We start from the raw sequence: 26,983 nt of genomic DNA, 5'->3' as shown, positions 1-26,983 counted from the left end.
TCCTCTCTCCCCGTAAAATTAATCTAAAACCCAGCAGAGGTCAGTGCTAGGACCTGCCACGTTGAATTACATGGACAGGGTATCTTACTTTTATTTGCAGTTTTCTTAAACTCAGTTGCCTTTGTACAGTTCATAGCATTTTCAGCCATTACATGCCTGGAAAAGAAAAGCCAGCACAGGCAATTTGTAGCAGAAAATAGATTAAGCCTCCAGAAGTGTAAATACAACCTGGCAGTACTACTGTATGATCCTATTATATAGGTGAGAGACAGCACACATGAGCAATCCTGTAGAAATCAGCATTGTTTGTATCAGTAACTGCTCACTTACAGAGAAGGCTCAAAATCAGGGTTTCATATTTCCCTAAAAATAGGAAATGTATTTAGTCTTGTTGACTCTGGTGCTTTTTCATTTAGGATTACATTGTCGTATTTTACAGGTAGTAGAAGGCTAACAACATAGTGATTTTATGTTATTTGCAACACATTAGTGTATAAAATATACCTAATATGTATATTTTTCAACAGTAATGTTGTTAGTTAGTGGTGTTAGTTTCCAGGAGGCAACAATTTTATTTTGTATTTATATGGGGACCTCTCACACAATTTAGTGATTGAACACGTGCAAGTGCTGAACCCCCATGCTGTGCGGTGGAGCTGTGCAGAATCAAAGCTGTTCCCATTTATGTGGGCATAAACTGCCCCACATAAGGACTGTCACCTTTGGAGCGGGCCAGTATTCACACTGTCATAGGGAGAGCACTGGGCTCCAAGTCCAAGGAGCTATTTTCAAGCAGTTATATCTCCACTATGTGACAGTCTTACTCTTGCCTTCAGAAAAAAATAGAAACAGATTGCTGTGGTTTTCTGGCTGAATTTCTGAACTCTCTTAGCTTCTCTCATATCTTGCTCTGTTCAGTGCCCCTGCTGTAATTTCCTGTCCTTCAGGGCATGGCTTTAATTTCTCCCGACAGCTAGTGAGGTTATTCACTAGAGACATCCAAAGACAAAAACTGCCAGGCATTCCCACATTGGAATATAAGACAAATTAGTCTGAACCTCATTTGTTCTTTGGAGAAGGGTCTGCGTGGGTGTCTGTCTTTTTCCTAATCACTGTATTCAGTCCCGTGAATATTCTCAGTATGAGGGAACTCCCTAGCTTTCACATAGCCCCATTTCTAAGCACTATGCTGAATTCACACAGTACGTTTGCTTTCCTGTGGTCTGTAGGTGTATACCACATCATCGGGCTGGGTAAACAATGCAGTTAAAAGCTGCTGACGCTGTGAGGGGTAAGCTCTGATCCAATCTGCTTGTTTCTCAGACAGCGGAAGGATGAGCTGGAACAGAGGATGTCTGCTCTCCAGGAAAGCCGGAGGGAGCTTATGGTTCAGCTAGAAGGCCTCATGAAACTGCTGAAGGTAAGGAGCTCCACTTTATACTACCAAGGAGAAGAGGCAGAGTGAAGCAAGAGAGGAGAGGGAGGAGAGATGAGCACATAATTCTGCAGAACTTGACTATTTCCACCCATAAAACTTGGCTTTGTTTCCTTCCCTTTCTATTTTTTTACTTTGGTCTTTCAATTCAGGGGTTGCAAATAATGTTGTTCCTGCAATAACACTGCACCATCATTGTCACCTACTGATAAGTGGATGGAACAGTAGAGACAGCTCCAAACTATTGAAGAATTAATACAATCCTTTGAATAATATTGCAGCATGATGCAATACAGTCCTGCTTTGCCATTTGCAGGAGGACTTGGCTGCATCTCCAGATTTCAGGCTAGCAACCTCTAGATCAACCATTCGACAATGTCCAAACACAAAATATTTTGTGGTCCAGTTTCAGGTGGTTTTAGAGTTTTCTCTGTTGAGGACATCAAATACAAAACAGAAGAATGAGAAAAGGAACAAAACAACACATAAAATGAGATAGCTAATAACTGTAAGAAAAACAACTCAGGACTGTAGACTATTACCTACTCCAGCTGACAGTACAGAATTGTTTTTACTAGTTTCTTGCCCATTCAGTTGCTAGTTCTGTCACACATGCCATTTCACAACCACATCTAACTCTCTGCTCTTAGAGGTGCTTCCCCAGCAACAGTTGATCCTTTTCATAAATATAGAAAAAAGCCATTGTTAAACAGATGAAACATGCCTCAACAAAAGATCTCAGTTAAAAATGAAGATGTCAAAAAGCATGTCCATTTTTAAGACAGATAGAAAATGTATCTGTATTTGCAGAGTCCAGCCCTGTTTTACCTGACGTGCCTTAGGACAGATGATGCCAGAAATTCACATTGGAAGAAAGTGCTCTGAATAGCTTGTCTGTTTTGTTGTTGGCTGTGCCAGATAAAATGAATGCATGGAAATTCAGTGCAACTTGGGTCAAATATGGCTCTGATAAAAGCAGAAAGAATTTCACTGAAATCCATTTAGCAACATGTATTTGCATCAAAGGATGAGTTATTTGCATCTCCTTAGGCACAGGTTTCTGCCGCCATGATGCAGGAATTGGTGGCACCTGAGCAGCAGAGCCAACCGAGTAGCCAGCAGATTTCTGGGAGCTGGGAGTAGACAGGATACTTTTCGCTCTACCTATGAAGTGCTGCAGTGCTACAACTAGCAGTCAGGACTGCCTGCTGTCATTGCACTGCCTGGACAAAGAGAATTTGGGGTAGGAAGTTATAGTAGCTTTCTGCACGCTTTGCACTGTTCTGGTGTTTCAAAGTGAGCAGAGGTGGGACCATAACCTGGTCACATACCTTCAACTATCTCGACTATAGCTTGAACCCTGTATGCCAAATGTGGCTTTGTTTTCTGTTCTTCACTTACATCCTGGCTAATCTCATGTGCTGATCCTCTTTTTCTTTAGGAAGAAGAATTGAAACAGGTAGTAAGTTACCTCCTTATTGGAGGCCTCACTAACTCCTAAATGTGATTGTGTTCCTGTGATTTATTTTACTTCCTTTGCTTGAAATGTGTGTGTGTTCTTCTGACTAAAATTAAGTTTGCAGTTCTTTCACACATTTTTTTCAAGTATCTTGGAGCAATTTTCACAATTAAATCTCTTAGCTCTTTAGAAAATGAGTCATGGCTACAAGGAGTCTTGATCTTTTTCTCACTCCTCTAAATAAGAACATGTAAGACGTGGAAACCACCACCCAAATGTAGTGAAACCAACCTAGAATATGAATTAAAGAATATTTCCCCCACCAGATAACATTCTGAAAATGTAATGAGAATTTTGGAACTTTAAGAAAAATATAACTGAGTTTACATTAGAACAGGACAATAAGTTTGAAAGCCCAATTTATCCAGAAAAAGTCAGGGCATTGTATGCATATCTTTTACAGTTGGCATGATACTAACAGTTCTGTGAGTCTTCAGGAAAATAACGTCGTTTCTAAATAGCTTCTACAAGCTAGATTAAAAAGGGCAAGTATTTATATTACTAATAGTAAATTTTAGAAGATTTAATTGTTTTTGGAGCTTTTTCATGTTGAAATGGATCTCAGAAAGATATTAGGCTTAAAAAAAAGCACTTTTCAGACAGCAGTCTGATTTATGAGTCCAATAAAAAAATGTTTCATTCTAGCAAAACACACTTCCTCTTGCTTTCATCAGCAGAAGCACAGTCACAAGCCTGATGTGTTCTGCCTACAGTAGGGCATGCACAGTTTGTAGGTAATGCTCATCTTCATAAAAACTAACATTTTTGTAGAGCGTCAATCCGTTGCACCAAAAAAAATATCTGACCAAACATCACCTCTGTGTATGGGCTGTCTTTTTGATTCTGCGTAACAGTATTAAAAGATCTTCCATTCGCAAAAGAGAAGTTTCCAATGTGACGAGAGTTTCCCTACCATATAAAATGTTCACTGGACAGTGTAAGTGAAAGCACATTTTCAGGCTATTATGAGACATGATTTTTTTCTTCTGAGAGTAATAGCCTCGCTGAATACCAGGTGGTGACACTAAGGAATTACTCTCACATTTTCCATGAAATGATCCCCATTACACTATGCCATTTCATGATCTGTTGAGAGAAATAGGATTAAATTAATTTCTGGAGGAATTCAGTTGGAATGAGCAGCCTGGCAATTCATCTAATGCTTATGAACTTTCTACTTCTCTACTGCCCTTCCTTGAGAAAGGACGAGTTCTTCACATCCATGTCGTTTCATGAAGCTGCGAGAGGGTCTTTCCCCATATGTCATCCCCGCTCAGTTCCGGCAGAGGGAGCAATGCGCCAGCTCCTCTAAAACCCGTTTTCATTTGAAGTGTTTTTTCCTAAGCATGTGTCATGGTTTAACCCCAGCCGGCATCTGAGCACCATGCAGCTGCTCACTCACTGCCTCGCATCGGGATGGGGGAGAGAATTGGAAAAGTTAAAATGAGAAAACTCGTGGGTTGGGATAAAACAGTTTAACAGGTAAAGCAAAAACCATGCACACAAGCAAAGCAAAGCAAGGAATTCATTCACCACTTCCCATGGGCAGGCAGGTGTTCAGCCATCTCCAGGAGAGCAGGGCTCCATCACCTGTAATGGTTACTTGGGAAGACAAACATCATCACTCCGAATACCACCGCCCCCCCCACCCCTTCCTCTTCCCCAAGCTCCTTATAAACTGAGCATGACGTCATATGGTGTGGAATATCCCTTTGGCCGACTGGGGTCAGCTGTGTCCCCTCCCAACTCCTTGTGCACCTCCAGCCATCCCACTGGCAGGGTGGTGTGAGAAGCAGCAAAGACCTTGGCTCTGTGTAAGCACTGCTCAACAACAACAGGTTCATATAACAAAAACATCTCTATATTATCAACACTATTTCCAGCACAAATCCAAAACATAGCCCCATACTAGCTACTATGAAGAAAATTAACCCTCTCAGCTGAAACCAGGACATTATGCATGACATTTGATAGTGGGGAATCTTTCCCTGTCTAGCAAGGGTTAACTTAAAATCCATAGCAGGTTGACTAGGGATGGAAAGTTTCCTAGAAGGCAGAAGAACATTGATAGGTGCAACCAAGTACAACATAAAAGCTGAAGCCGTCCACATATCCGTGGTGGCTCTGGTAGCTCCCCTTTCAGCATGGCTCAGTCCTCAGCTGGTGGGGTGCTGAGGTTTGGGAGCAATTCAGTGCTTGATTTCTCTGCTGAGATCACCAAGAAGTCACTACTGATTGTCATAGCAGATTTCAGGCCGTGAAAACCACGTTTCTCCTGATAACCACTAAGCAGGAATCCAATCCTAATAGCACTCTATTCCCACAAACGTGGGCTGAGGTGGATCTCAATGAGTAAAATCTGATTAAAGTGTTCACCTCTCTGAAATCAGGCATTCCCTTAAATCCTCCTGCTTCAACTTGCTGTTCATCAGTTCTGTCTGATGCTGCCCAAATAGTATAAAAAGAGAGGAGGTTTTTTTACTGGACAGGGGACTCCAAATGTTTCATTTCCCTGTGCTTCCCAGTTTGTTCCAACACTGAAAGCTACAGATAAGAGCGCACTGTTTATCATAAACACAAGATCTCAGTCATAGCTGCAAAACAGACACAAGGGTAAGCACTGGTGTGCAGCAGCTTTTACATTTCTCTTGTGGGAAAATTCCAGAAAAAAAGTACTGGCAGGCATCTGTTATTTTTAGTAAATAAAATGCCTATTCTGAAGTTCATTCCTGAAATGTGACTTGGCTATAGGAAGGAAATGTTGCCCATTTTTTCTCATCTTCTCTGAAAGTTCCCACTGTTGTTGGTGTTCCCCAGAACCGGGATCAAAGGCAAAGGGGAGCTGAGGAAAAAGGGCAGGCAAAAGAGGAAGCTGGGAATCAGAAATTCTTTTGCAAATTTGTTTCACAGAGGATGAAACATTCCCTGTCGGTGCATGAAAGGCTATAGCTGTAGCTCCCAGATCCTCTGCCTGATGTGCAGGGGGTGTGACCTCCAAGGACCTTGGAGCATCTCCAGGTTGCTCTGTGCCCTGCCTCTGGAGATCTGCATTTCCACTGCAGTGGCTACAGATGATTCCAGAAACAGGAGAGCTGGCTCTTTTATATTCAACTTCCCTTTCATCCATCATTTAAATGTTCTAAAACTGATCATTAAAGAAATTATAAGTATTAAATCCTCCGTTCTCCCATCAGTAATGTGCTTATTCCTCATAAAACTAATTTGCCCTTGATGTCTCTCTGGTGATAATGTCTCTTAGAAAGGGGTGATAGGAGAAAAGAACAAATAGCTTAGTGTTCTGATACATTATTTATGGTCCAGGGCAGGAATTTATAAAAATCTCAAGGGCAGTGCTGCACTCCTCCTGCAGTGGGCTGCTATTGTCTTTTTAGAACATATTTGCCAAACCTTATCAGGGCTGCAGTGGCAGCCACCACAGGAGTCAAAAGAAACGGCATGGGAAGAGTTAAGAAATCCTTCTGAATTCTGAAAATAAACCCAGGGTGAGGGAAACACCAGCCCTCAGGTTACTTTTCACAGTAAACAACCAGGGATATGTGTTGCTGTTCCCTTTTAACAGCACTCAAGCCACCTCTATCCTTGGCATCTACCAAACACGGGTTTTCAGTCAAAAGCCGTGTGCAGTTTGGTGCAGGGTCCAATTTGTTTTTCCTTACATGGATACACGTTCCCAGGGGGTTTGAAACAGTGGATGAGAAGGGCACTGTGTCTCTTGGTATCACTCACCCAGCTGCATTTGTAAAAATGACTATTTTATAAAGTCTGCTTGAATTTCAGCTAAGTGATACTAACTGTGAGGTGCTAACAGCATGACATTTTATATGGCTGGTGTTAAAACATTTTCACTTCCAGCAGCTGAACCCATAGCAGGAATTTATATTGCCCTATCCCCACAGTGTTTTGGGATTGCCTGAGTATATCCTGTAGAGCGAACAATTTAATAGTGTATGATTTAATAGCGGCTTAAAATAGTTCTCTAGCTCCGAATAAAAAGCAGAAAGCTCTATTATTTATTGCGACTGTCAGACTTTTTGTGACGGAGAGGTTGCATGTGCGGTGAACCTCTGCGGCAGGGAGGCGGAGGGCAGGGCTGTGATCGGCTCTCACGGCAGCGCTCTGGTGAAAGGGGTTGCTTCAGTCCCTTGCCCAGGCTGAAAGCCACGTCAGTGCCAGCATCTTTCCCCTTCTCACAGCCTGAATGGGTTATGTTTTATCAAGCATGCATGCGAGCTGGGGGAGTGAGAGGGGGAAGAGGGCAGAGAGAAAGTCTATACTTTGGTGTTTATTAACTTGGATTTTTTTTTTAATTTAGCTGCCTGACATTTTCCCATGCTTAAAGGAAGTCAGATCTTGACTCATATTTTCCTACTTACTATTTTTCTACACGGAAGCATTGCTGTCCACTAACCACTGACTTCAGTATATTTCTTTTAGCAAAATTAACATTACCCAACTGATCTACAAACAGTATGATGCCTTTGAGCTGAGGGATGGGTGACAAGAAGAGCAGGTGAGGGCTCTTGCAAAGACCTGTTTAACCCCTTGTGATTGTTTTGCAGACCCAAGGGGCAGGCTCCCCACGTTCCTCACCCAGCCACACTATCAGTCGACCGATTCCAATGCCCATCAGGTCTGCCTCTGCCTGCTCCACCCCAACCCACGCACCTCAGGACTCTCTGACCGGGGTGGGAGGAGATGTGCAGGAAGCCTTTGCACAAAGTAAGTGTTGTTAATAGCTTGTCTGAGGTACTCGGAGACTGTTTGAAGAATCATTATTTCTTGTGGCTAATGACTAAATGAACTTGAGCTTATGAGTTGCACGCAATGAGACAAAACAAAAAAAAAATCTGCAACAACTCTGTTTTGCCATTGACAATCAGCTTTGTCAGCCATCAGACTTTGCTGTCAAAGTGAGCGGGTAAGCAGAAACTGGACAATGGTGCCAACTAATGGATTTTGTGGGAAGAGGGAATTTTGATGCAAGATGGTCAGACCAGTTACCAGTGCTCTGTTAACCAGAAGAAGAATTGCTATTGACCTCAGCAAGGCGTTGTCAGTGTGTTGGGTTTTTAAATAAAGACTTTCCTAAGAATAGATGATACAATCGTAGAATTAGTTCAGGTGGAAAGGGCTCTTGTAAGTCACCATGTCCTCCTGCTCCAAGAACAAGGGTTTCAAGGTGAGATCAGAGCATTCACAACCTTAACTAGTTGAGTTCTGGATGGCTCCTGGCATGCATTTTCCACAGCCTCTGTTCCAGTGTTTGACCATGCTTACAGTGTAAATTTTTTGTCCTTGTATCTGATTGGAACATCCCTTGATGCAACTCGTGACTCTTTTCCCTTGGCCTTTTGCTTTGGGCCTCTTGAGAAGTGTACAGCTAGACTAGACAGGAATCGAGTCTGGAAGTCTAGGTGAACATTTCCTTTCATTTCCAGAAAACTGCCATAGGCTGCGCTGTGTTTCTCGCTCCTCTTTCCACTCTTTTGTCAAGTAACAATAAATTTTAAACTGTTTTGAATTTCTAAGGCCACAGATTAAATGATTATGTTGAATAGTAAATAAAGTAAATAGTCTATGTGATCTAAATGAAGAAATATTCCTTCTTTTTCTAATCTGCTCTCTTCTAAAATATTTACATCACTTCAGTTCTTTTATTTGCATACAATTTTTCCCTGTTCCCCTAGTACAAATCAAATGTAAGTGGAGCTCTGGAGTTCCTCTGCTATACAGTGCAAGCATGTTTGTTCCCAGGAGCCCAGTTCAGCCTTCTCATGCACCTTTCCCCTTGACTTTCATGACAATCGTGTCTGTGTGTATCATACAACAAGGATGAATCTATAATGCGATCAAGAACTTTCTACTAAAGTGTCGATTCATATATTGAACAGGTTTTACCAAGGCATAATTCCTAGTCCCAACATAACATGTTGCTGGATATCTCATTTTCTGTGGCAAAAGAAACAGGCAAGACGTATTTTTCTTCTTTCTCCTGTGAAAAAAAATCGAGACAGGCAAAAATGTAGACCACTAACCCCTATGCTGTTATAGGACAGTTTCTTCCAAAGCTAAGAGTAAGAGAAATAATGTAGTGGCCACAATAAAATATCCATAAATAATACTAAGGCTGCCTCAGGCTTCTTAAGTATATAAATGTGTTCTGTTCAAGCGAAAAAGCAATATAAGAAGGTAAGCGATCACATTTAAAAACTGCTGCATTTGATAAATATCTATCTTTATGTCATTATTTACCATATTGTCTAGATGGGAAGGTCAAACCCAAAGAACTTGAAGCCAGCCCTTCTGTCACATCTTGACATACGACTTTGTGACGGGGGGGTGGGCTGAGTTTTTACAGCTCTATTCTGTGCTGCACAGAGATCTGCCTATATATGCAAAATGCAGACAAGCCATGGTTAAAGCATAGTTTCTTTTGGGTTTCTTTTTTTCTCTTTCATAGTGTTTGCAATAGTTCAGAGATACAAAATTGAGAAGACTTTTGAAAGGGAATGGCTGTCTGAGTGTGCGTGTGTGTGTGTGTGTGTAAGAGAGATTAACTAATTTACATTCTAGTAACCGTTTGCTAGTGGATATGTTATTTTAAAAAACGCTTTAGGATTTGGGGAATTTTTTAAAAATTTATTGTTTTACATTCAGCTAGTTTTAAAGAATCTACAGCAGTCAAATCCTGCCAATTCCTGTGAATAATCCAGCCTGGAAGATTAGAGATTCTGTGGGATATATTGATTATTCAGCTACAATAGGAGCTATGTTTGGGATTTGGGGGAGTTAAGCACACATTGCCCACAGCCTGCTCTTAGGGAAAGGGTATTTCATGCAGCTCACAAGAATCTTTCATGATTGATGGTTAAGGGAATATTGCCAGGTTCAGCAGGGAAGCACTTCTAGATCCATGATTAGAAAGAGTTTAAAAGCAGCCTGGGGCTGTTTAGAGAGGCAATAGTGCTTCCTTTATTTAAAAAAAAAAGAGAGAGAGAGAAAGTAAATTATGGAATATACAAGAAAGTCCTTAAGCTACAGGAGAGGCTGAGAGGGAGTGGAGAAGAAAAATCCGTATCAGTCTTGATGAGGTCAAGTGTGTTTCTTCAACATTTGCCATAATTATCTGGCAAATACCTGGCAATAACAGTGTCATTAAACAGAGCGGTGGGAACTTAGAGAAAACACTTCATTGCTTCCCTCCTCCCCCACCGACATTTTAAATGAGTTCACGCTGGATTTAATCTTCCAGGCCTGGTCTGCTGGTGTCACCACACAAATGCAAGCTTGATGGCAATGAATAATCTCCATATATCTGGCATTGTGATTAAATGAAGCATGAGGGCAGGCTCCTGCTCTTGCATACAGCATAAGTAAATAAGGCCATTCTGCAGAGAGCTCTTCTGCACGTGTCCCTCATAAGGACTTTGATACCCTGAATTACCACAATGGCAGCTTTCAGCAGGGTTAAAACTGCTTTCAACAGGAAAACATATGTCTTGAAAAGAATATTAACATTGTGTTTTGTCTGTCACTTGCTTCAGGTGCAAGACGAAACTTAAGAAACGATTTGCTGGTGGCAGCAGATTCAATCACCAACACCATGTCTTCTTTGGTAAAAGAACTAAATTCTGGTGAGTGAGGCTGACAAGGGCGGATAGTCACCACACTGACATTTCACGTGTATTTGAAAAACTGGGAGGCAGGAAAATATAAACCCAACAAAAAACCAGTGCAATGTATCTTCAAAGCTTTTTATACTTTTAGAAAAAAACCAAACCTAAATAACAGCTTTAGGAATACAACAGTTCTGAAAGCCATGAGCATAGAGGTGCAGCTGGATACAGTGAAAACAGTGAGAAGTTTGTTTGTGATTCCACATGGAGTGGAATTTCTCTTCAGAAATGTCGTTCAGTATGGAACATATAGGACCTATTGTAAAATGCAGTCTGTAGTGTTCTTATAGAAATATCCTACCTAATAACTGAGATAAGCAAAAGCTTCACTATTCTGTCCACCACAAGAAGAAAACTACTAGCACTGCAGATATATGTAAAATAATACACTGTTATTCGCTATGAGGAGGTGGCATTCTAAGTTGGAAAGGCAGGGAAAGACTTAGAGAAATCGGCAAGTATACTTTTGTGTAAGTTAAATGGAACCATGTGTCACCTTTTGCTTCACAGAAGTGGGCAGCGAGACAGAAAGCAATGTGGATTCTGAATTTGGACGGACTCATTTTGATGACCTTGTTCCGTCCCCCACGTCCGAGAAGGCTTTCCTGGCGCAGATCCATGCCCGGAAGCCAGGGTACATCCACAGCGCTGCTGCCACCGGCTCCATCCGCAGTGACATGTGGGTACCTGCTCAATTCACCTTGATCGCATTTTCTGTTGAAAACAATATGCAGCATGTAATATTTTCTCTCCTTCTCAACTCTTTGATTACCAAAAAAAGGCCTAAATCCAAGTGAGGACAGCTTCATGGTTAGATAGTAGTGAGCTCTGCTGTCTCACATGCAGGCCGGTACACTTGGGCGGCATGGAGGCTGTGGGACAACTGTGCTCCCTGTACACCCTGCAGTCCTACTCCCTGCTTAGCCATGCTGAGGGGCCTGTTGGAGCCCACTGGAAAGGGAGAAGTTTTTAACTGGAAAAGACAGCATGCTTTTAATTGACCAACTCAATTGATCAACAAACCAATTTATTTTTAGAACCTGAATCTTCCTATCAAAGACAATAGGAATCTTTCCAGTTATTTTTAGTTCAACCTGTTAGTCTTTGTATCACTCTCAAAGAAGTTATTGAGGCCTTTTGTTACTCATTTCCATAGGGTTGTACCCCCAAAATGCCTCCAGCAGAATATGCCCTTTGGTCTACTTCATCAATACCAGACCACTGGAGAGAGGAAATAGCAGAAATGTTTTCCACTGCCAGAAAATACTAACCAGTGGAGCATGTGGTTGGACTAAAAGCATCCTGCGCTCCTCATAGCTTACAATAAAGGGAAGTTTTATTGACTCTGAATGTCATTCATCTCAGGAGGCTATTTATTAATAATTGTCTTTAGGGTTACAGAAGATGGAGACCCCTATGTCAGAGCAGATGATGAAAATTATGAGAATGACTCTGTCCGCCAGCTGGAGAATGAACTGAAGATGGAGGAGTACCTGAAGCAGAAGCTGCAGGATGAGGCATACCAGGTGGGAGAAGGACACAAGCAGCCAATGCATCTCCATAAGTGAGAAATTATAGTGCACCACAGCTGCCCAGTGCCCTTATTAACCCATCCTGGGCCCTCGGGCATGATCTCTTCTCAGTTGCTAAGCAGCCACATTCCAAAAACTACTGTTCTTTTCCGCAGACGTACATGCATCTAGCCTTTGTGCATCTCCAGGAAGACCACACTGCCTGAGGCACAGAACTGTAGTCCTTAAGCTTTCTTGGACATCAGGTGGTCCAGAGCTGCCTTTGAGCTTGTTCTCTGCCCATGCCTACCAAGTCACTTAGACCTCACTACTCTATACCATAGAGGCTGGTTGGTGGTATTAAGCTGTGCTCTTGTTATCTTTTGATTTTTTTTTTCTTTTCTCCAGTAGTGAAAAACATTCATTATGGTTTCTCCACTCAAGTGGAATCTGTGTGTCATTGTCAGAATCTGGAAGGGAAGGAAAGGGTCTGGAATGCATTGTATCCCAGAGGACCAAGTATTCAACAAGCATCTGGTATAGAGAAGCCTGAGGATTTGTCACTGAACACCCCCTGAGGAAGTTTTCAAAGGCCATTTGTTTAAGAGTCTGAGAAAAGCCAATTTGCCAGGGGGAGCTGAAATTCTGTAGATCACCTGTCCTGTCTGCGTGGTCTCCGCTTCTGGCTGGTGTAATGGACTATCGCCAGTTTTTAAGTTATTCTGGTTCAGATCATCCTTATATAAAATTCATTACTTCTTACAATGTTGGTAGTAATGTCAGTAGGAGGGCACACCCAATTCAGTTATTTGGGAGCAGAGCTGAAGCAAGCAAAAGTAACTGTTTTCCCACATGGTGATCAATTAAAATTTGGAACTCATCACTACAGCGCGTAAAAGAGACCAAAAAGTATAATTGGGCTAAAAAAAAAGATTAAGCAGGTACTGAGAGATCAGGTGTATGGAAATGAGGTTCAAAAGCACCTTCTGGGCAGGAATTCTTTAACCTACTGATTGCTGGGAGCTAACAAAATGTAGCCTTTTTTTCTGGTAGTTTTTCTCTAGTGTCTACTGCAGGTCACTTTGGAGAGAAGAATCTGGGACTGACAGGCTCATGATCTGAATGGCATGCTCTTTTGGTCTTCTTTTCTGTAAAGCTGCTAGGATAAGTTAGCCTTGTAAAAGTTCATTGACTCTTATCAAAATTGCACGTAGTTTTGAGGTTGATGTGAGCTTTTTTATTGTTGTTTACCTAGGTCTGCCACATGCCTGCGGTAGCCTGCCAAAAGTCATTTCATTGCAAAGGTCTTTAAGGACATGACAACAAGAGCAGAATTGTTATAGAATATTTGCTAAGGCAACAGTGGGTAACACTGGAGGGTTTTGTCACAATTTTTTATCCAAGATAGGAAATGGCAAAAATCATAGCCTTTAAATTTCTGAACAGGTTGAGCAGCTGCTGCTAATGTGATGGAAAGTAATTCCCACTTATAAAGAAGGAGTACCTCAATGGTGACAGCTGTCAAGCATCAAATAATGAATGTTAGTATTGCTGGTAAAAATTCCATTTTCTCTAGAAAGAATGATAGACCTATTTGACTCAACTTTGATTACAGTATGGAAGTGCATTATATGGCAGCAGTGGTACATGAATTTCTCAATTTACAAGGGGATTTTGTACATGAGCAACATTGAGCATGCATGTACACTGCAAAATAAAGGCATTCGTTGTGTAGTAGAAATTGTACGTGTTGCTCAACAGAACTGGGTGTTACTCTTGCTTCAGTCAAAATAGAGCTTTTCTACTCTCTTCCAACAACACTCCCAGAAGAAGAGGAGGAAATCTCCCTACCCATGTCAGAATAAAACTACTTTTCAATTTAGGTCAGCCAAGACTATGCCCAAGTGAACTTTGTTCCCCATTGTTTTACACAATTTGTTTCCACTGGGGGGGGGGCAGAATCAGAAGAAGATAAAGGTTTTTTCTTTCTAAAATGTGTTCACTAAGGGAACAGAAGGTCCTCATTCTAGACAAGTTCTGTTTAATAGCATTTTTCCAAAGAAATTTCATTATGCACTTTACTGTCTGTGAGATTGTCAGCTCCTGTCAGGCAATGATTTGACAGTAGTGACTTGTAAATAGAAAACTATTTTTAGTTGATAACCACAGACCCAAAGCATGCCACGTGTGAGAAATCCTTCCCAGTATGGCTGATGCCCTTTCAATTAGGGAACAGGTTTAAAGCAGGCAAGAATAGATGCTAAGTTAGGAGGGACCACTAGGATGATTGGGAGTTGGTTGGATAGTGTAATGTATTGATCCTGAAACGTGTGCTTTGGCTTGTTCTCAGGACTTTGCAGTTAATTTGTGGTATTTTGCTGTTCTGTTCCTTTTTCTACTAGCATCACTGAGTAGTCTCTAAAGATAAAGGCACAACTTTCTACTTGCAAAGACAAAGGAAAATTGGGAAATTTCTATTTGGGGTATCCTATTGAACAGTGACCAGGTCAACTATTCTCATTTTGCATCAAACCACTGGAATTTATTACAGGCTATTTTACTATTTGTACTCCCATGTACACTGCATTCATCTGGATAGCCAGAAAAAAGCTGGTGGCTGTAGCTATCATAATGCAATTGTCAGCTGAAAAAATCCGCAAAGAACTCCTACTAATGTTACAGAGTGGTAACCTCAGTAACAATATGGTAACCATTTTTGTGTTATTGAATGTCTCACTTGGTGTAAAAGCAGCACATTTAGAAAAACATGTAGATGCAGTGTAGCATGGAAGATGGTTGGTCCGAACCTACACTTGTTATTTTGTGTCACCTTGTCTCCAAGCAAGATTTTCAAGCAAAACTCAGAATTAGTATTAAAATATGAGCAGAAAACTCAAGATACAGAAGGAAATCTGGGACAGGGAACCTCAAAACAGGCTTCTTTCTCTCTCTTTTTTTGAAGCATGTTGTAAATAACAAGTATCTGTACCAGAAAAAAACACATTTAGTGCACAAGTGTAAATGCTAACTGCTTATCCTCCCACATCTGCTACCAGTTGTGTTCTTGTTGCAGTCTTTTGCTGGATGTGTTGTGTAAGACACTTTTCATTGGGTTTATTTTCTGGGTCCATAATTGCTCCCTTTATTTCCAGCTTGTGCGTGGCTTTCTTCAGAATAATACACTGCCTGGCTGCTCACTGGCTTAATTTGTCATCTTCTTGTTTTCTGTCCTTTGTTATCTACAGGTCAGTTTGCAAAGTTGAGTGCAATATCCTTCTCTCTCTCTCCTCTCAAGTAAGTATCATTGTAATTTAGAGGAATGTTTGGAATTCATCCTTATAATGTGTATTTCAGTTGCAATGCACCTTATGCTGCCTGAGTGTATGTGATGATGCTGTTTCTTTCTTCTTTTAACCTCTGTTAGGATGCCTAGGAATCTCTCTAAATCATTTCTAATAATCTTTTTGAAATGTGGTCCTAGTCCTGAGGATTCCCGTTAAGCCACCACCCTTCTTATCTTCTTTCTTTGTTGACCGTGAGAGTGAGAACGTGGGCTTTTCATCTCTGGGGGTGTTGACAAATATATTAGCCAGTACAGAGGAACCTTATCCAGAAGATGAGGGGTCAGATTACATTTCAGGAGACCTGAGTTCAATTCCTTACGATGCTTTAGTCTTTCTAGGATAACTGAAATAAATCATTTCTGGTGAGACCAGAACATCTACTCTAGTGTGTGAAACAGGAGATAGGCAAACATTAAAGAAAGCAATCCACCAGCTGCTTAACAACAGAAATGTCCTCAAATGTGTTATGGAAGCTTAAAATGCCCCAATCCAAAGTGCAAGGTACTCAGCTACTAGCCAGAGTCTGGCAGTTCAGAGATAAGGCAAGAAGGTCAATAAATTCCCTGCTGGCCCATATTCAGGTCATGTTCCTTACACGTGCCAACCTCACAGTTGCAGCACTGAGTTTAATGCCCGGTTCAACAATTGTGTTTTTATTCAGAAACACAGAAAACAGCTATTTTTATGAAGTAGCCTGTTACTCTGAACATTTGCCCAGGAACTGGGAGACCACACGTTTCCTTCTTGCCTCATCTGAAGCCACGGACTCTGCATTTCTGACTTCCTAGGAGAGTGCAGTGCCCTGCAGTTAAGATGGCAGTGAGACGATGCTGTCCATCCTACTCTGACACTGAACCATGGGGTAACAGGACCAGAAAGGGAGGAGAAATCAAAACAGGGGTCTGACTCTGGTCTGCAAACTGAGTCTCTTCCTCAAAGCCAGAACTAAAGACAACCAAGGGTCAACTATCAAATGGGCACTTCAAGTTGGGAGCAGGGTCACGTTCAGATAAACAAAACCAGTGAACTAGCCTGTGCCAGCTTTAGCAGGAATTCATTCTGTATGCCGTGTGTCATGTCGAGGTGCCAGCATTTCAGTAAAGGTTGAAAGCCTCCTTGTTTATATGGCAATTTTTATGACAAAATTTGACCCCGACTCAAGGGGTTTGCAACTTCTGATGACGGTAGAATTTGGTTGTTAAAGTGCAGACCTTGTGAAAGCAGCTGCCAGTCTTCAGTGGTAAAAGATGTTATGTATTTCTGAAGCATGTGTCTCAGTGTCTCTAGCAGCTAAAGCAGAATAAATGGATGTGAAAAGCAAATAAACAATACCCAGAGTACTATAAAAACCAGATAACTGCTCATAAAAGTTCTCCTAACATTGCCCCTCAGGTTACATTCATTTTCTCAGTAGCCTTGTAAAACCATGCGCCATGTAGAGTTTCCTAAACACTGACAGCCAGAAAAATAAGTTTTCTTCTTCCATTTTGTTGCCATTGCTAGTTATAGATCAGGTCACCTGAAAAGAAAAACAGATCTTTGAACAACAATGTATGTGTTTATAACTATGTATATAGTGGAAATGTTGTTATATATACATGAGTTTAATTACAGTTATGGATAATTATGACTTTAAAGGATAGTAGCTTTCAGACAAATGATTTACAATATGAAGGAGAAAAAAATCCTTTTCATTAGAATTATAAAGCTCAGGCAATCCCATTTAAGGTTTCCTTTCTTGTTACAAAGCAGTGTTAACATAGTGACGTGGGGAAGCGCATACTGCCGTACAGCCTAGCTTTCTGTCTCTTCTCCTGGATGTTTCTGAAGCCTTTTGAAACCCTGTCAGAACTAAATTTTTGAAAGCACTATGCTCCAGTTAATTCCATAGTGAAACTCTTTTTGGCTCCCAGAGGAGCCCTTCAGCCGGTACCAAAGACTGAAACATTCCCACCAGTCATACCAAAGACTGAAACATTCCCACCAGTCGTAAAAGCCTGGTGCTATAGAAATTAGCAACAAAAACTGGTTGAACTTGGCACTTCACCTATATCCACAAGAACAAACTCTGCATTATGGTACATTGTGATAAATATGTCTACACATGATAAGCGTGGCTTAGTCTTCTCAAGATTCACTCTCATGTGTATATGGAAGACAATCCTATCTTGTGTATTTTATTTGGTACTAATATTTCATAGCCTTGGAAAATTAAATCCAAAATAGTTCATACCAGTCACAATGCCTGAAGTGCTTTTGCTGTTTACATTGGGTTCTTGCCTGAAGCTTAGCAACTGCATCAAGACTTTTACTTCTAAGATAATATCCAATGAATGATGATACAAATACAGTCAGTATTATATTTCCTAGATGGCCATATGAGGTAGAAAGCCAACGGACTTTTTTATCTTGCAACAGTATTGCACTTGTGCTTACTTAAAAAAAGGTGGTGAAAAGGAGATCAGTTTATTGTAGCTTCATATGAGTGATATTGCTGCCGATGGCCAGCCACAGAGTTTTGTTCATTTCCTCATTCATCAGTCATGGACAAGTGATGTTGATATCATTTGATTAAGGCTTTCTGCATTCTGTTTGCATTTGCATTTTTAAAAATGCTGTGTACAATTCACTAGAATTGATTTTGAAATAACATCTAGTATAACAAATTCCCAAGACAGCAAGTGGTTCCACTAATATATAAAAGATAATTTAATCATGTTTTCAGTTTGCTTTTTATGTTAAATGTACTTCAGTACCACTTGGGGTTTTTTTAATAGAGTAACCAAGTGAATTTGAGCTTGTTTTCAGCAGTCTCTAGGCAGGTCTTGAAATTAGGTGAACGCGCAACTTTGACGTTATTTTGCCTTTATCCCCCTGATAGCAGTTGGTTTTTTGCCAAGAATGGCCAATGGGAGCAGAAGGCCTTCATCTCTAAAAGCGGTTAAAAAGTTGTCATTTTCAATTAAAAGCTGTCAAATTGTGCAGTGGACATGTTCCCATAAGACCTACGATTTCCTAGATTTTTCTAAAGCAATGCTTTCTTAGTGCTGGCATAGCAACATTTTAGTTGGTCGTGGCTAATTCATTTATATGCATTATTATAACAGAAAAGGGGATGTGAAAAGCTAATAAAAGCCAGACCTAAAGCATCTACTGAGAGGGAGTACAGGGAGGAGTCTTTATTAGAGGTTTCATTTTTGATTTTTTAACTGTGATTACATTTTCTCTACCTTGACAAAAACATGCAATAATTTCAATTAATGACTCCATTCCAATCCCACTCCAAACACTTTCACTCACTCAAAACCTTGTCACATAAATTGTTCTGAGGTCTGGGGTTATGGGTGACATTTTCCATTGCAAAAGTGACTGAATGGTTTGTATTGAAACAGGTGGAAATGTTTCAAACACAAAAACCCCAAATCCTTTCAACTTTTTGATATGAATGCATTGTTAAAAAAATTATTATTTATTCAACTTGACTGTTTTTCCAGGACAGAAGTCCTACTGAGTAACATTTTCACGTCTTTCTCATCTTTTTCCTTTTTCTCCAAGCTCTGTTTTCACGTTCACCAGGAATACTGCCAAGTGTCAGGTGATAAAACCCAGGGGCCAAGGGGGATGGTGTGGTCAGTCCAGTCTGCCCGGTGTGCCGCTGTGAGAAGGGCTGTTGGTTAAGCCAAAAGGCACTGACGATTTGTTTAAGTGCAGTGAAGACACAACTGCCTTGCAGGTCTACCTTTTTCTGGGAAGGAAATAAGATTTTAGAGCTAGTGAGGCCACTGACATTTTCAGCCCTTTGCGACATGGACCTGGCCATTTACTGTTTGGGAAAGATGGGACACAGGATCCGTAGCCCAGGGTCCAAGGCAGGTTACTAGCCCACAGTTAATGGATGTGTGGGTTTCAGATTTGCTGTGCCCACTGCCTGAGGTCACATTTCCCAGCTGTGCCCTGGCCTCTCTTCGCCTGTAGGGCCCCAGAAACTGCTGGGCAGAGCTGACTGGATGCATTTAAAGCTCACGCACTACGGTTCATTCCTCTCGTGAACTTCATGCCAGTAGCTCAGGAGATCACAGAGGTGTAGGTGCGCTGGTTGGTTGGACCCTTGGGAGGTCATTTGGTCTGATCTCCCACCTGATGCAGGTCGAGCTCCAGCACAAGCCCATGTCAGCTATGGCTTTCTCTAGCAAAGACTTTAAAACCTCCACAGATGGAAATTCCACCACCGCCCTGGGCATACCCCCTCAATGCAGTGCCACCCTCCTCATGGGTTTTATTTTTTCCTGATGTCCAGCCTGAACCTCCTAAAATGTGATTTGTCCTTTTTGTGTGCTTGAGCACTGCCAAGAAGATTTTGGCTTTGTTATCCTTGTAACTGCCCCTGAAATAGCTGCTAACTGATGCCCCTTGCCACCTCTGCCCCAGCCTCAGCAAGCCCAGTTTCTTCTGCCTCTTCCTCCTAAGTCAGTGATGCAGTGGTGAAGCAGCAGGATACAGGCACTAGATGAACTGCTCACATCTGTAAGTCATACTCTACTAGCACAACCAAATGATTCAGTGTATCTTTTGGGGGTTTTTTCTGAACAAATACATGAAAAAGAGCGGTATGTGGACCATTCCATTTGAAAATAACAGCAGGCTGACAGCACAGTAATTTTCAAAAATGTCTGCTACATTCACTCAGCTATATTTTGGTTTTCGTCTTTATTTTTCTCCTTAAGTCCTCCTCTTCTTAGCATGTAGGCATAAAAAAGCAGTAGAAGAACTGTGACCAAGTTAACTGGGAAGAAGCAGCTTTAATTTTTTGAATTTAATTCTAAAATTACACAAGCGATAGGGATAGGTTTTGAAAATCACTGAACAATAAGTAACAGAAAAGAACCTGCGGATTAAGTTACACAAAAGGTCAAGAAACAGTTTTATAACATGAAAAATCATATGAGTCTTAATTTGGAATTAATTCTGGCATTTCCAAAATGCTGCAATGAATTTAGAACTCTGAGGTTCATTAGTACACATTATTTCTTGTATGAAAAATCTCTCTATCCCAATGCTAGCTGTGGAACTGAGAGAAGCCTTGAGAGAATTTAGAATAACCCTCTCTGCACTCCACCAGAGAGAAGTAATTTTTCCAGAAAATTCAAAGCAAACCCAAACACTTAGCAGTACTGTCAATGCATCTTAATGCATCCAGTGTTTCACAAGCCACTCTTACTTTGCTCTCATGGTTTATAATGATTGAGAAATATGAGATGTACCTATATTTACATAATCCTGAAATTGATTCAATAAAAATCAGTCTCAGGCAGCCAAGAACTGACCTGTTCCGTGCCTTTCATTTGCATTTTTTGGCTGAATTGTGCAGAGCAAATGTTTCTTTACTAAGATTTCCAAATGAGTTTGCAGACTTAAGCAGTACAGATGCATGTTTGGTTTTTAAAAAATACTTGTTTAAAATGTACCTCAGGAATTTTTTATGAACCTCTCATTAGCCTGGCAGTGCAGGTTTCCTTTCCATTTATCAACAAAACGTTAATGCTAGGTCTTTTGCAACTGAGATGATACTAAACTAAGATCGTCATACCATTTGGCATGCTTAGGTATTAAGGAATCAGATGAAAGTGTTTGTGCTCGAATAATTAATACAATCAAATGGTGTCAGGGAGGAGAAGCAGCAAATTAACTACCAGACCTTTCTTTACCATATTGGGTCTGGCTGGGACGGAGTTAGCTCTCCCCAGAGCAGCCCTCACAGAGCTGTGCTGTGTATCGGTACCAGCCAGGAGTTGGTAACACCCCGGTGTTGTGGCTGCTGCTGAGCAGTGCTGGCACAGCACCCAGGCTGTCTCTCTCCAACATTCCCCCTCAGCAGCACGCGGGGCCTGGGCAAGATCTTGGGAGGGGACACAGCCGGGACAGCTGACCCCAACTCACCAAGGGTTGTTCCATACCATATGACGTCTGATCAGCAATAACAGCTAGGAGAAAGGAGGAGGAAGGGAGGGTATTCATTATTACAACGTTTGTCTTCTGGAGCAGCTGCTGTGTGTACTGAAACCCTGTTTCCTGGGAAGTAGCTGGACATCACCTGCTGATGGGAAGTAAAGAATAAATCTTTTGGTTTTCCTTTGCTTCCGTGCACAGCCTTTTGCTTTATTAAACTGCCTTTATCTTGACCCACGAGGTTTTTTCCATCTTAATTTTCTCCCCTCCCTCTCCAGCTGAGGAGGGGAGTGATCAAGCAGCTTGGTGAGCACCTGGTGTCATTCATTGGCTTTAATTTAACTCTTTTGGGTTGAAGTAATTTGCATTTCATCTCTCATCTTGTAGACCAGCTTTATGCCTGAAAGGAGTAGAAAAGGATTCATGTCAGTAGGATTTGGTCTTTTGTGCCCTTAATTTCAGATCTCATGCAATGCAAATTGGTTTTCTGTCTCAGGTAGTTCAAGAGAAAAAGGATGAGCTCCTTAACTCTGAAAGGTCAAGTGTGTAAACAGTGCCTTTATGATAAATATGCCGAAAGCAGAAGTTTGCAGTATTACCTGACTGTAGATCCTGGCGTAGTTCTGAAAAAAAGCAGCAGTTGTCTATCAAGCATTTTCCATTAACAACTAAAACTTTGATGCTTCTGATAAGGGAATTTAAGATACTTATTGGTGCTTCAGGATACGGAGAAGCACCAAGGAGAAACTGGTACACCTGCAGATTAGGCTGTTTACGAGCTATAGTTCATCCTTCTAAGTAACTGCATTTCTTTTTAGACATAGGGAAATATACTTGAGCATGTAAATTAAAGGTGAGACGTTTACAGCGGGAGGGGGGCGCTCCTGATGGTAACTCTTAATTAGGTGGCTGAACACTGTGCATGAGGGGAATAATCTGTAGTTTTGATACCAATAATCTATTTATAGAGCAACCTGGCAGGTAAAATGGAAGGGAAAATGGGTACATGTGCAAATCTATGTCAGTGCAGACCCCGTTACCCCAAGGTCCCACAGCAGAGCAGGCAACAGTCTTCTCACCCATTGTAAGAAGAGGTTCCAGCTTCCCAAGTGCCCTTTAAGTTTCTGTTTACAGCTCAAATACCTATGGCTCACCTTGGTCGAATGGCTTGTTCACTTTTTTAACTTTTTCAGAGATAACCATGGGAATTGGCCAGCTTCTCCTGTTTTCTCTCGATAAAGCAGCAGGCAGAGGCTTTACTTGCTCTGCCTGTGTGGGTGCAGCCTCTTAAACCAGCACTCCTTTTAAAAACCTTCCCAAAACATTTCTCAACAGGCAAGCTGCAGTCAGACAGACAACGAAAGCTATGTAAGAACTGACGATGAGGAGAGCTGCTTTCGGACAGACGATGAAGACAACTCGGCTGCAAACTTCACAGAAGAGTGGAACCAAGAGGTGCAACGTCTCTTGACAAAAAAATCACATAACTAAGTTCTGAGGACTGTAGCACAGTACTTTTGTTCTAAGAGTTGTAGTTCGTAGATGTGTGTTTTTGACAACAAGACTTTTGTTTAAAGCTAACTTATATTAGCTACATCTTCTATAACATGGCTCATTACCGGTGAAGAAAACAGACTGACGTACGTACTGCTGTTACAAAGGATGGCGGTATTAATAACTCACATAAACCCTTTGCACATGATATTGAACCTGTTCAGTTTACAATGACAATGCTGTTTATAGATAGAAATTTGATTTCTGAATACTTTGAGATTTTAGTAGATCGGTTTACTATACACTGTACATTTTTTCCACAGAAGAAATTAAAAGCTACAATTACGCATTTAACACTGAATGATTATACTCCTGAGTGTATATATCTAGTAGCCCAAAAAAAACCAAAATACCAGACTATATCTGCAATTTGATTGCAAGTCTTTAAATTAAGACTTATACAAAATGTACTAAAATAATAATAATATAATTAATAATATTAATAAAAAACCTCTCTAATTTAGGGCTAATGTGTAACTTAGGAATGTTTCTTTCAAAATAATCTAACAAATCAGCCATAGAAGTTAGTGTAAATATTTTTTTTCCAAATAGATATCATATACAAAAGGTGACATTCAAATGATATAGAATCTAGTTTTTAAATCAGCACAGATCTTCTTAAAACTGTGAACTATGTTTTGAAATACTCGTTGCTAAAGCTGTTTATAAACCACAGGTGCCATAAGATCCCTGAACTGACTGATGTTATGTATAATCCTCCATGGTATCGTTTCATTGATGTTTTAGCTTTAGTAAGCATGTGTTCAACAAACCGGCTCTTTCCATCTCTCTGCCCCTCCTACTCCCCCCCTCTCCGTTATGTTATTTTCGAGGCCTTCAGCTTTAAATGTACAGGCTTAAAGTGCGCTTGCAACTGTTTTCTTTTTATTTCCAAATGTGTATTGCCTTAGCCAGCCACCAGATGTTCTGCATGCACTCTTGGAAATGTGTAGTGAGACTCTTTCGGAGCTGGATGGAGAAATAGTTATCAGTGAAAAGCACAAGAAAAGCGGTGGATTTTTTTGGAAGGACAGGCATACAGTTACAGAATTGGAGTTTTGTCCGGTTTAGTATTTTTCGAGTATAAAGGCATTTCAGGACTTACCTGGCCGTTTGGGATTAGGCAGCGAGACTGCTAGCTAAAAATTGTTTGCTCTGCTGTGACTACAAACCTGCAGGTACTCCTGAGCGGGGATTGACACAAACTAGCTGTAATGTCCTCCCCACAGCATGTTGCTTGGAAATAACGGTGACACCTGTACGGCCGGTAGTGCTGCCGTGCAGAGAAATCGGAGCCAGGCCAGGAACAGCTAGACCAGAAGCCGGGCAGTAACACAGTGCAACACTGCGTCCCGGCCGTACAGCCCTCATGAGAAGTGCAGTGTGTTAGCTCGGGGCGACCTCTGCGCTGATGTCATTTTACTGCCCTAATACAATACTGCGGCTTCCAGTATCTGGCTGACCTGAAGTGACACTGTCTAATAGCCCTGAAAACAGTAGCGTTTCATACAGATATTTCACACCAGCACTGTTTGCCTACAGCAAGTGATGAGATACCCATCTAAAGCGGGTTAACATGCTTTGTCTGTCCTCGCTTCATGGTGACGTGGATGTGTGCTGCCGTATGTACGTGAGATTGTTGTGTAGCTCGACCCAGTGAGTCCACTTGTTTGCATGCACTCGCTAGGCTGGTGGCTGTTTCCCTGGGCGCTATGTGTTAGGGAATGAGTATCTGTATGAAAGAGCTGCTGCCATTTTTCACTTTCATATTGTATTATTGCGTATGCAGATCCCTTGTCCGCATCTCCTTGCATATCTGGGCTTGGTCTCAGACATCCAAATGCATACTAAGGCGTCCAGATAGCTTCATGTGAGCTTTTCATTTTTGCAATCACTGGTCTTTGCTCCTGGGGTATGTGCCGTCCTGGCAAGGCAGGCACCGTATCCTCCGATGCCCCCTCCTCCAACCTCCTCTCAGGAATGGGTGAGCCTCCACTAGTGCCTAGCACTCCACTTTTAAAGCTACTCCAGTGAAGCTGTAGATGTTGCTGTCAGCTCAGGATTCCAGGCAAGCATTTCCTGAACAGAGATAAAACAAGCTAGAACACAGCTACATGCAGTGGCTGACTAATTCAACCCATGTCATGTTTAACAGATCCCTCCCATCACCTTTAATGTCTGCGTGCTCACTATCACGATGCTTAAAATAGATGCAATAGAATAAATCCCTTGCAAGGGCTTCCGGACTAGGAGTAAGGAAAAAATGTTGACGGATCAAGCGCCCTTCTCGCAGGCAGGTGTCAACAAGGTGATCCCCAGCAGAGCTCTGGGTCCTTTACGCCCTGGAGCTCTGAGATGAACCACCTCTTACTTGGCTCTCCAAATATCTATTTTAAGCATTTTCCAACTGTTAAGCTGGCTGCATTTTTGCCCAGCTGGTCTTTGTCTGCTTGTTGAATATTATTTTGGTTGTGGTTTGCGGTCATTAAAACAGTTACAGAAGAGGTCCCTGGTGAGGGCCTTTTCTTAACTACCGATGGCCCACCACAGCAGTCAAAACTCCGGGTGGTTTTACTGTCACTGGAGGGAAACCAGTGGTTTGGAATCAGGAGACAGGGATGTGAAGATGTATAGGGTCCTTGAATGTCCAAAGCGAAGGTGGAGAATGGGTTGTCTGTAAGTAGTAATGTTAACTAAACTGCATAAAAAGGTGTGTGGCCTTTGTTGTGATATAATATGTATTTTCTTATATGCATGAGCCAAATTGTTGCATCATAATTTATCATAAGTGTGTCCGCCTTTACTTTCAGTCATCTTCTCCCATCCTTATTGGTTCTCGGCAATTACTGTAGATAGACATTGTAAATATTGCAACCTCGGGTTGCTGTAATCGCGTTGGTTCAATTCAGCAGACGGAGCTGTGAACAACAAGCACTCCACTGTGTCCTGAAGACAGAAGGGCATTTTTACCTTTGAACCAAAAAAAAAAGTACGAAGAGTTACATCTTGAGGCTACTAACTGTAAGACATTTTTAAAACTACTGTACTTGACACCACTTGAGACGGATACAGAGACACTAAAGATGTCACAATATTCATTGGTATTGTAACAGAACTGCTATTGTATGGGTTTTTTGTATTGCTGTTAAGTATTGTTTTGTGTGTGTGTGTTGGAACCTACTGGGGACATGTTATATTTTGAAGTGATTAAACTATTTAATTGTGTGTCTATATTTTGGAATGGAATTATTTCTTCATTAAAAAGATTTTTAAAAGTAATTTATGGAGCATCATGGTTTTGGCTTATTTTGATTTTGAAAATCCTGTTCCATGCAGCCCAAGCAGCATTTTTTTCAGTAGGGAAGGAAAATGTGTCCCCATGGTGCAGCAGCAAGCACGCTTTGAGCATGGTACCGAGCAGCGCCTGCTTTCAGTGACCCAAGTAGTTGCTTCTTTCTTCCCTTCTTAATTCTCTGTATATTTAGCGTTTTCACAACCTGAAAATGCAGTTCCCCTCTCTGTAAAACATCTCCCCCTGCTTCCGCTTAACAGCAATGAAAAATCACCATAAGTGGAGACATCAGGGGCCTGACAAGGTGCCTGGTACAGAGCTATGAGGGGACCCTGGTCTTCGGGAACCTAAACCATCTGCCATAGCGTAATTTTTCTTTCCCACTGTGTTTCACTCTCTGTCTGTCTGTAGAAGGAGCAAAACCTTGGAAGAGGTGCATTGTAATGGCTTTACATGTTATCTTTTATTGCAGAAGGACATAAAGTCTTTGGTTTTCCAATTACACTTTTAAGATGTCTTTCCATATCGGGTGTTGGTAATTACAACTGTTTGCTAACCTAAAAGAGCACAGAGTTGCAAAGCAAGAGCTCTTACTTAAAGCAACAAGTCTGTGTCCTGATGAAGTACCTCCAAGCATGGCAAAGACAGTCGGGCGGCAGTACCCGGCCGTGCTTTTTGTGCCCGT

The 26,983-nt window shown here is 41.4% G+C and overlaps 1 protein-coding gene across 19 annotated transcripts in view; it reads left to right on the top strand.

Moving 5' to 3' along the window:
* DTNA (dystrobrevin alpha) overlaps positions 1–26,235 on the top strand; it is a 231,605-nt gene extending 205,370 nt beyond the window's left edge. For 11 of the 19 annotated variants that reach the window (XM_054815374.1, XM_054815372.1, XM_054815385.1 and 8 more), the window contains 7 exons: positions 1,324–1,420; positions 2,877–2,894; positions 7,535–7,694; positions 10,520–10,609; positions 11,162–11,330; positions 12,045–12,177; positions 22,788–26,235. In XM_054815374.1, coding sequence (XP_054671349.1) covers positions 1,324–1,420; positions 2,877–2,894; positions 7,535–7,694; positions 10,520–10,609; positions 11,162–11,330; positions 12,045–12,177; positions 22,788–22,943 — 823 coding nt within the window. In that variant the 3' untranslated portion in view covers positions 22,944–26,235. Of the gene's footprint in view, positions 1–1,323; positions 1,421–2,876; positions 2,895–7,534; positions 7,695–10,519; positions 10,610–11,161; positions 11,331–12,044; positions 12,178–15,407; positions 15,457–22,787 lie in introns of all 19 variants that reach the window. The other 8 variants (XM_054815388.1, XM_054815387.1, XM_054815378.1 and 5 more) reach the window with 2 other exon arrangements.
* Positions 26,236–26,983: the final 748 nt, after the last annotated feature.

This window comes from Grus americana, chromosome 2, assembly GCF_028858705.1.
Source record: "Grus americana isolate bGruAme1 chromosome 2, bGruAme1.mat, whole genome shotgun sequence".
In the NCBI taxonomy this organism is placed as follows: Eukaryota; Metazoa; Chordata; class Aves; order Gruiformes; family Gruidae; genus Grus; species Grus americana.
This window is presented reverse-complemented; position numbering and strand designations above follow the sequence as displayed.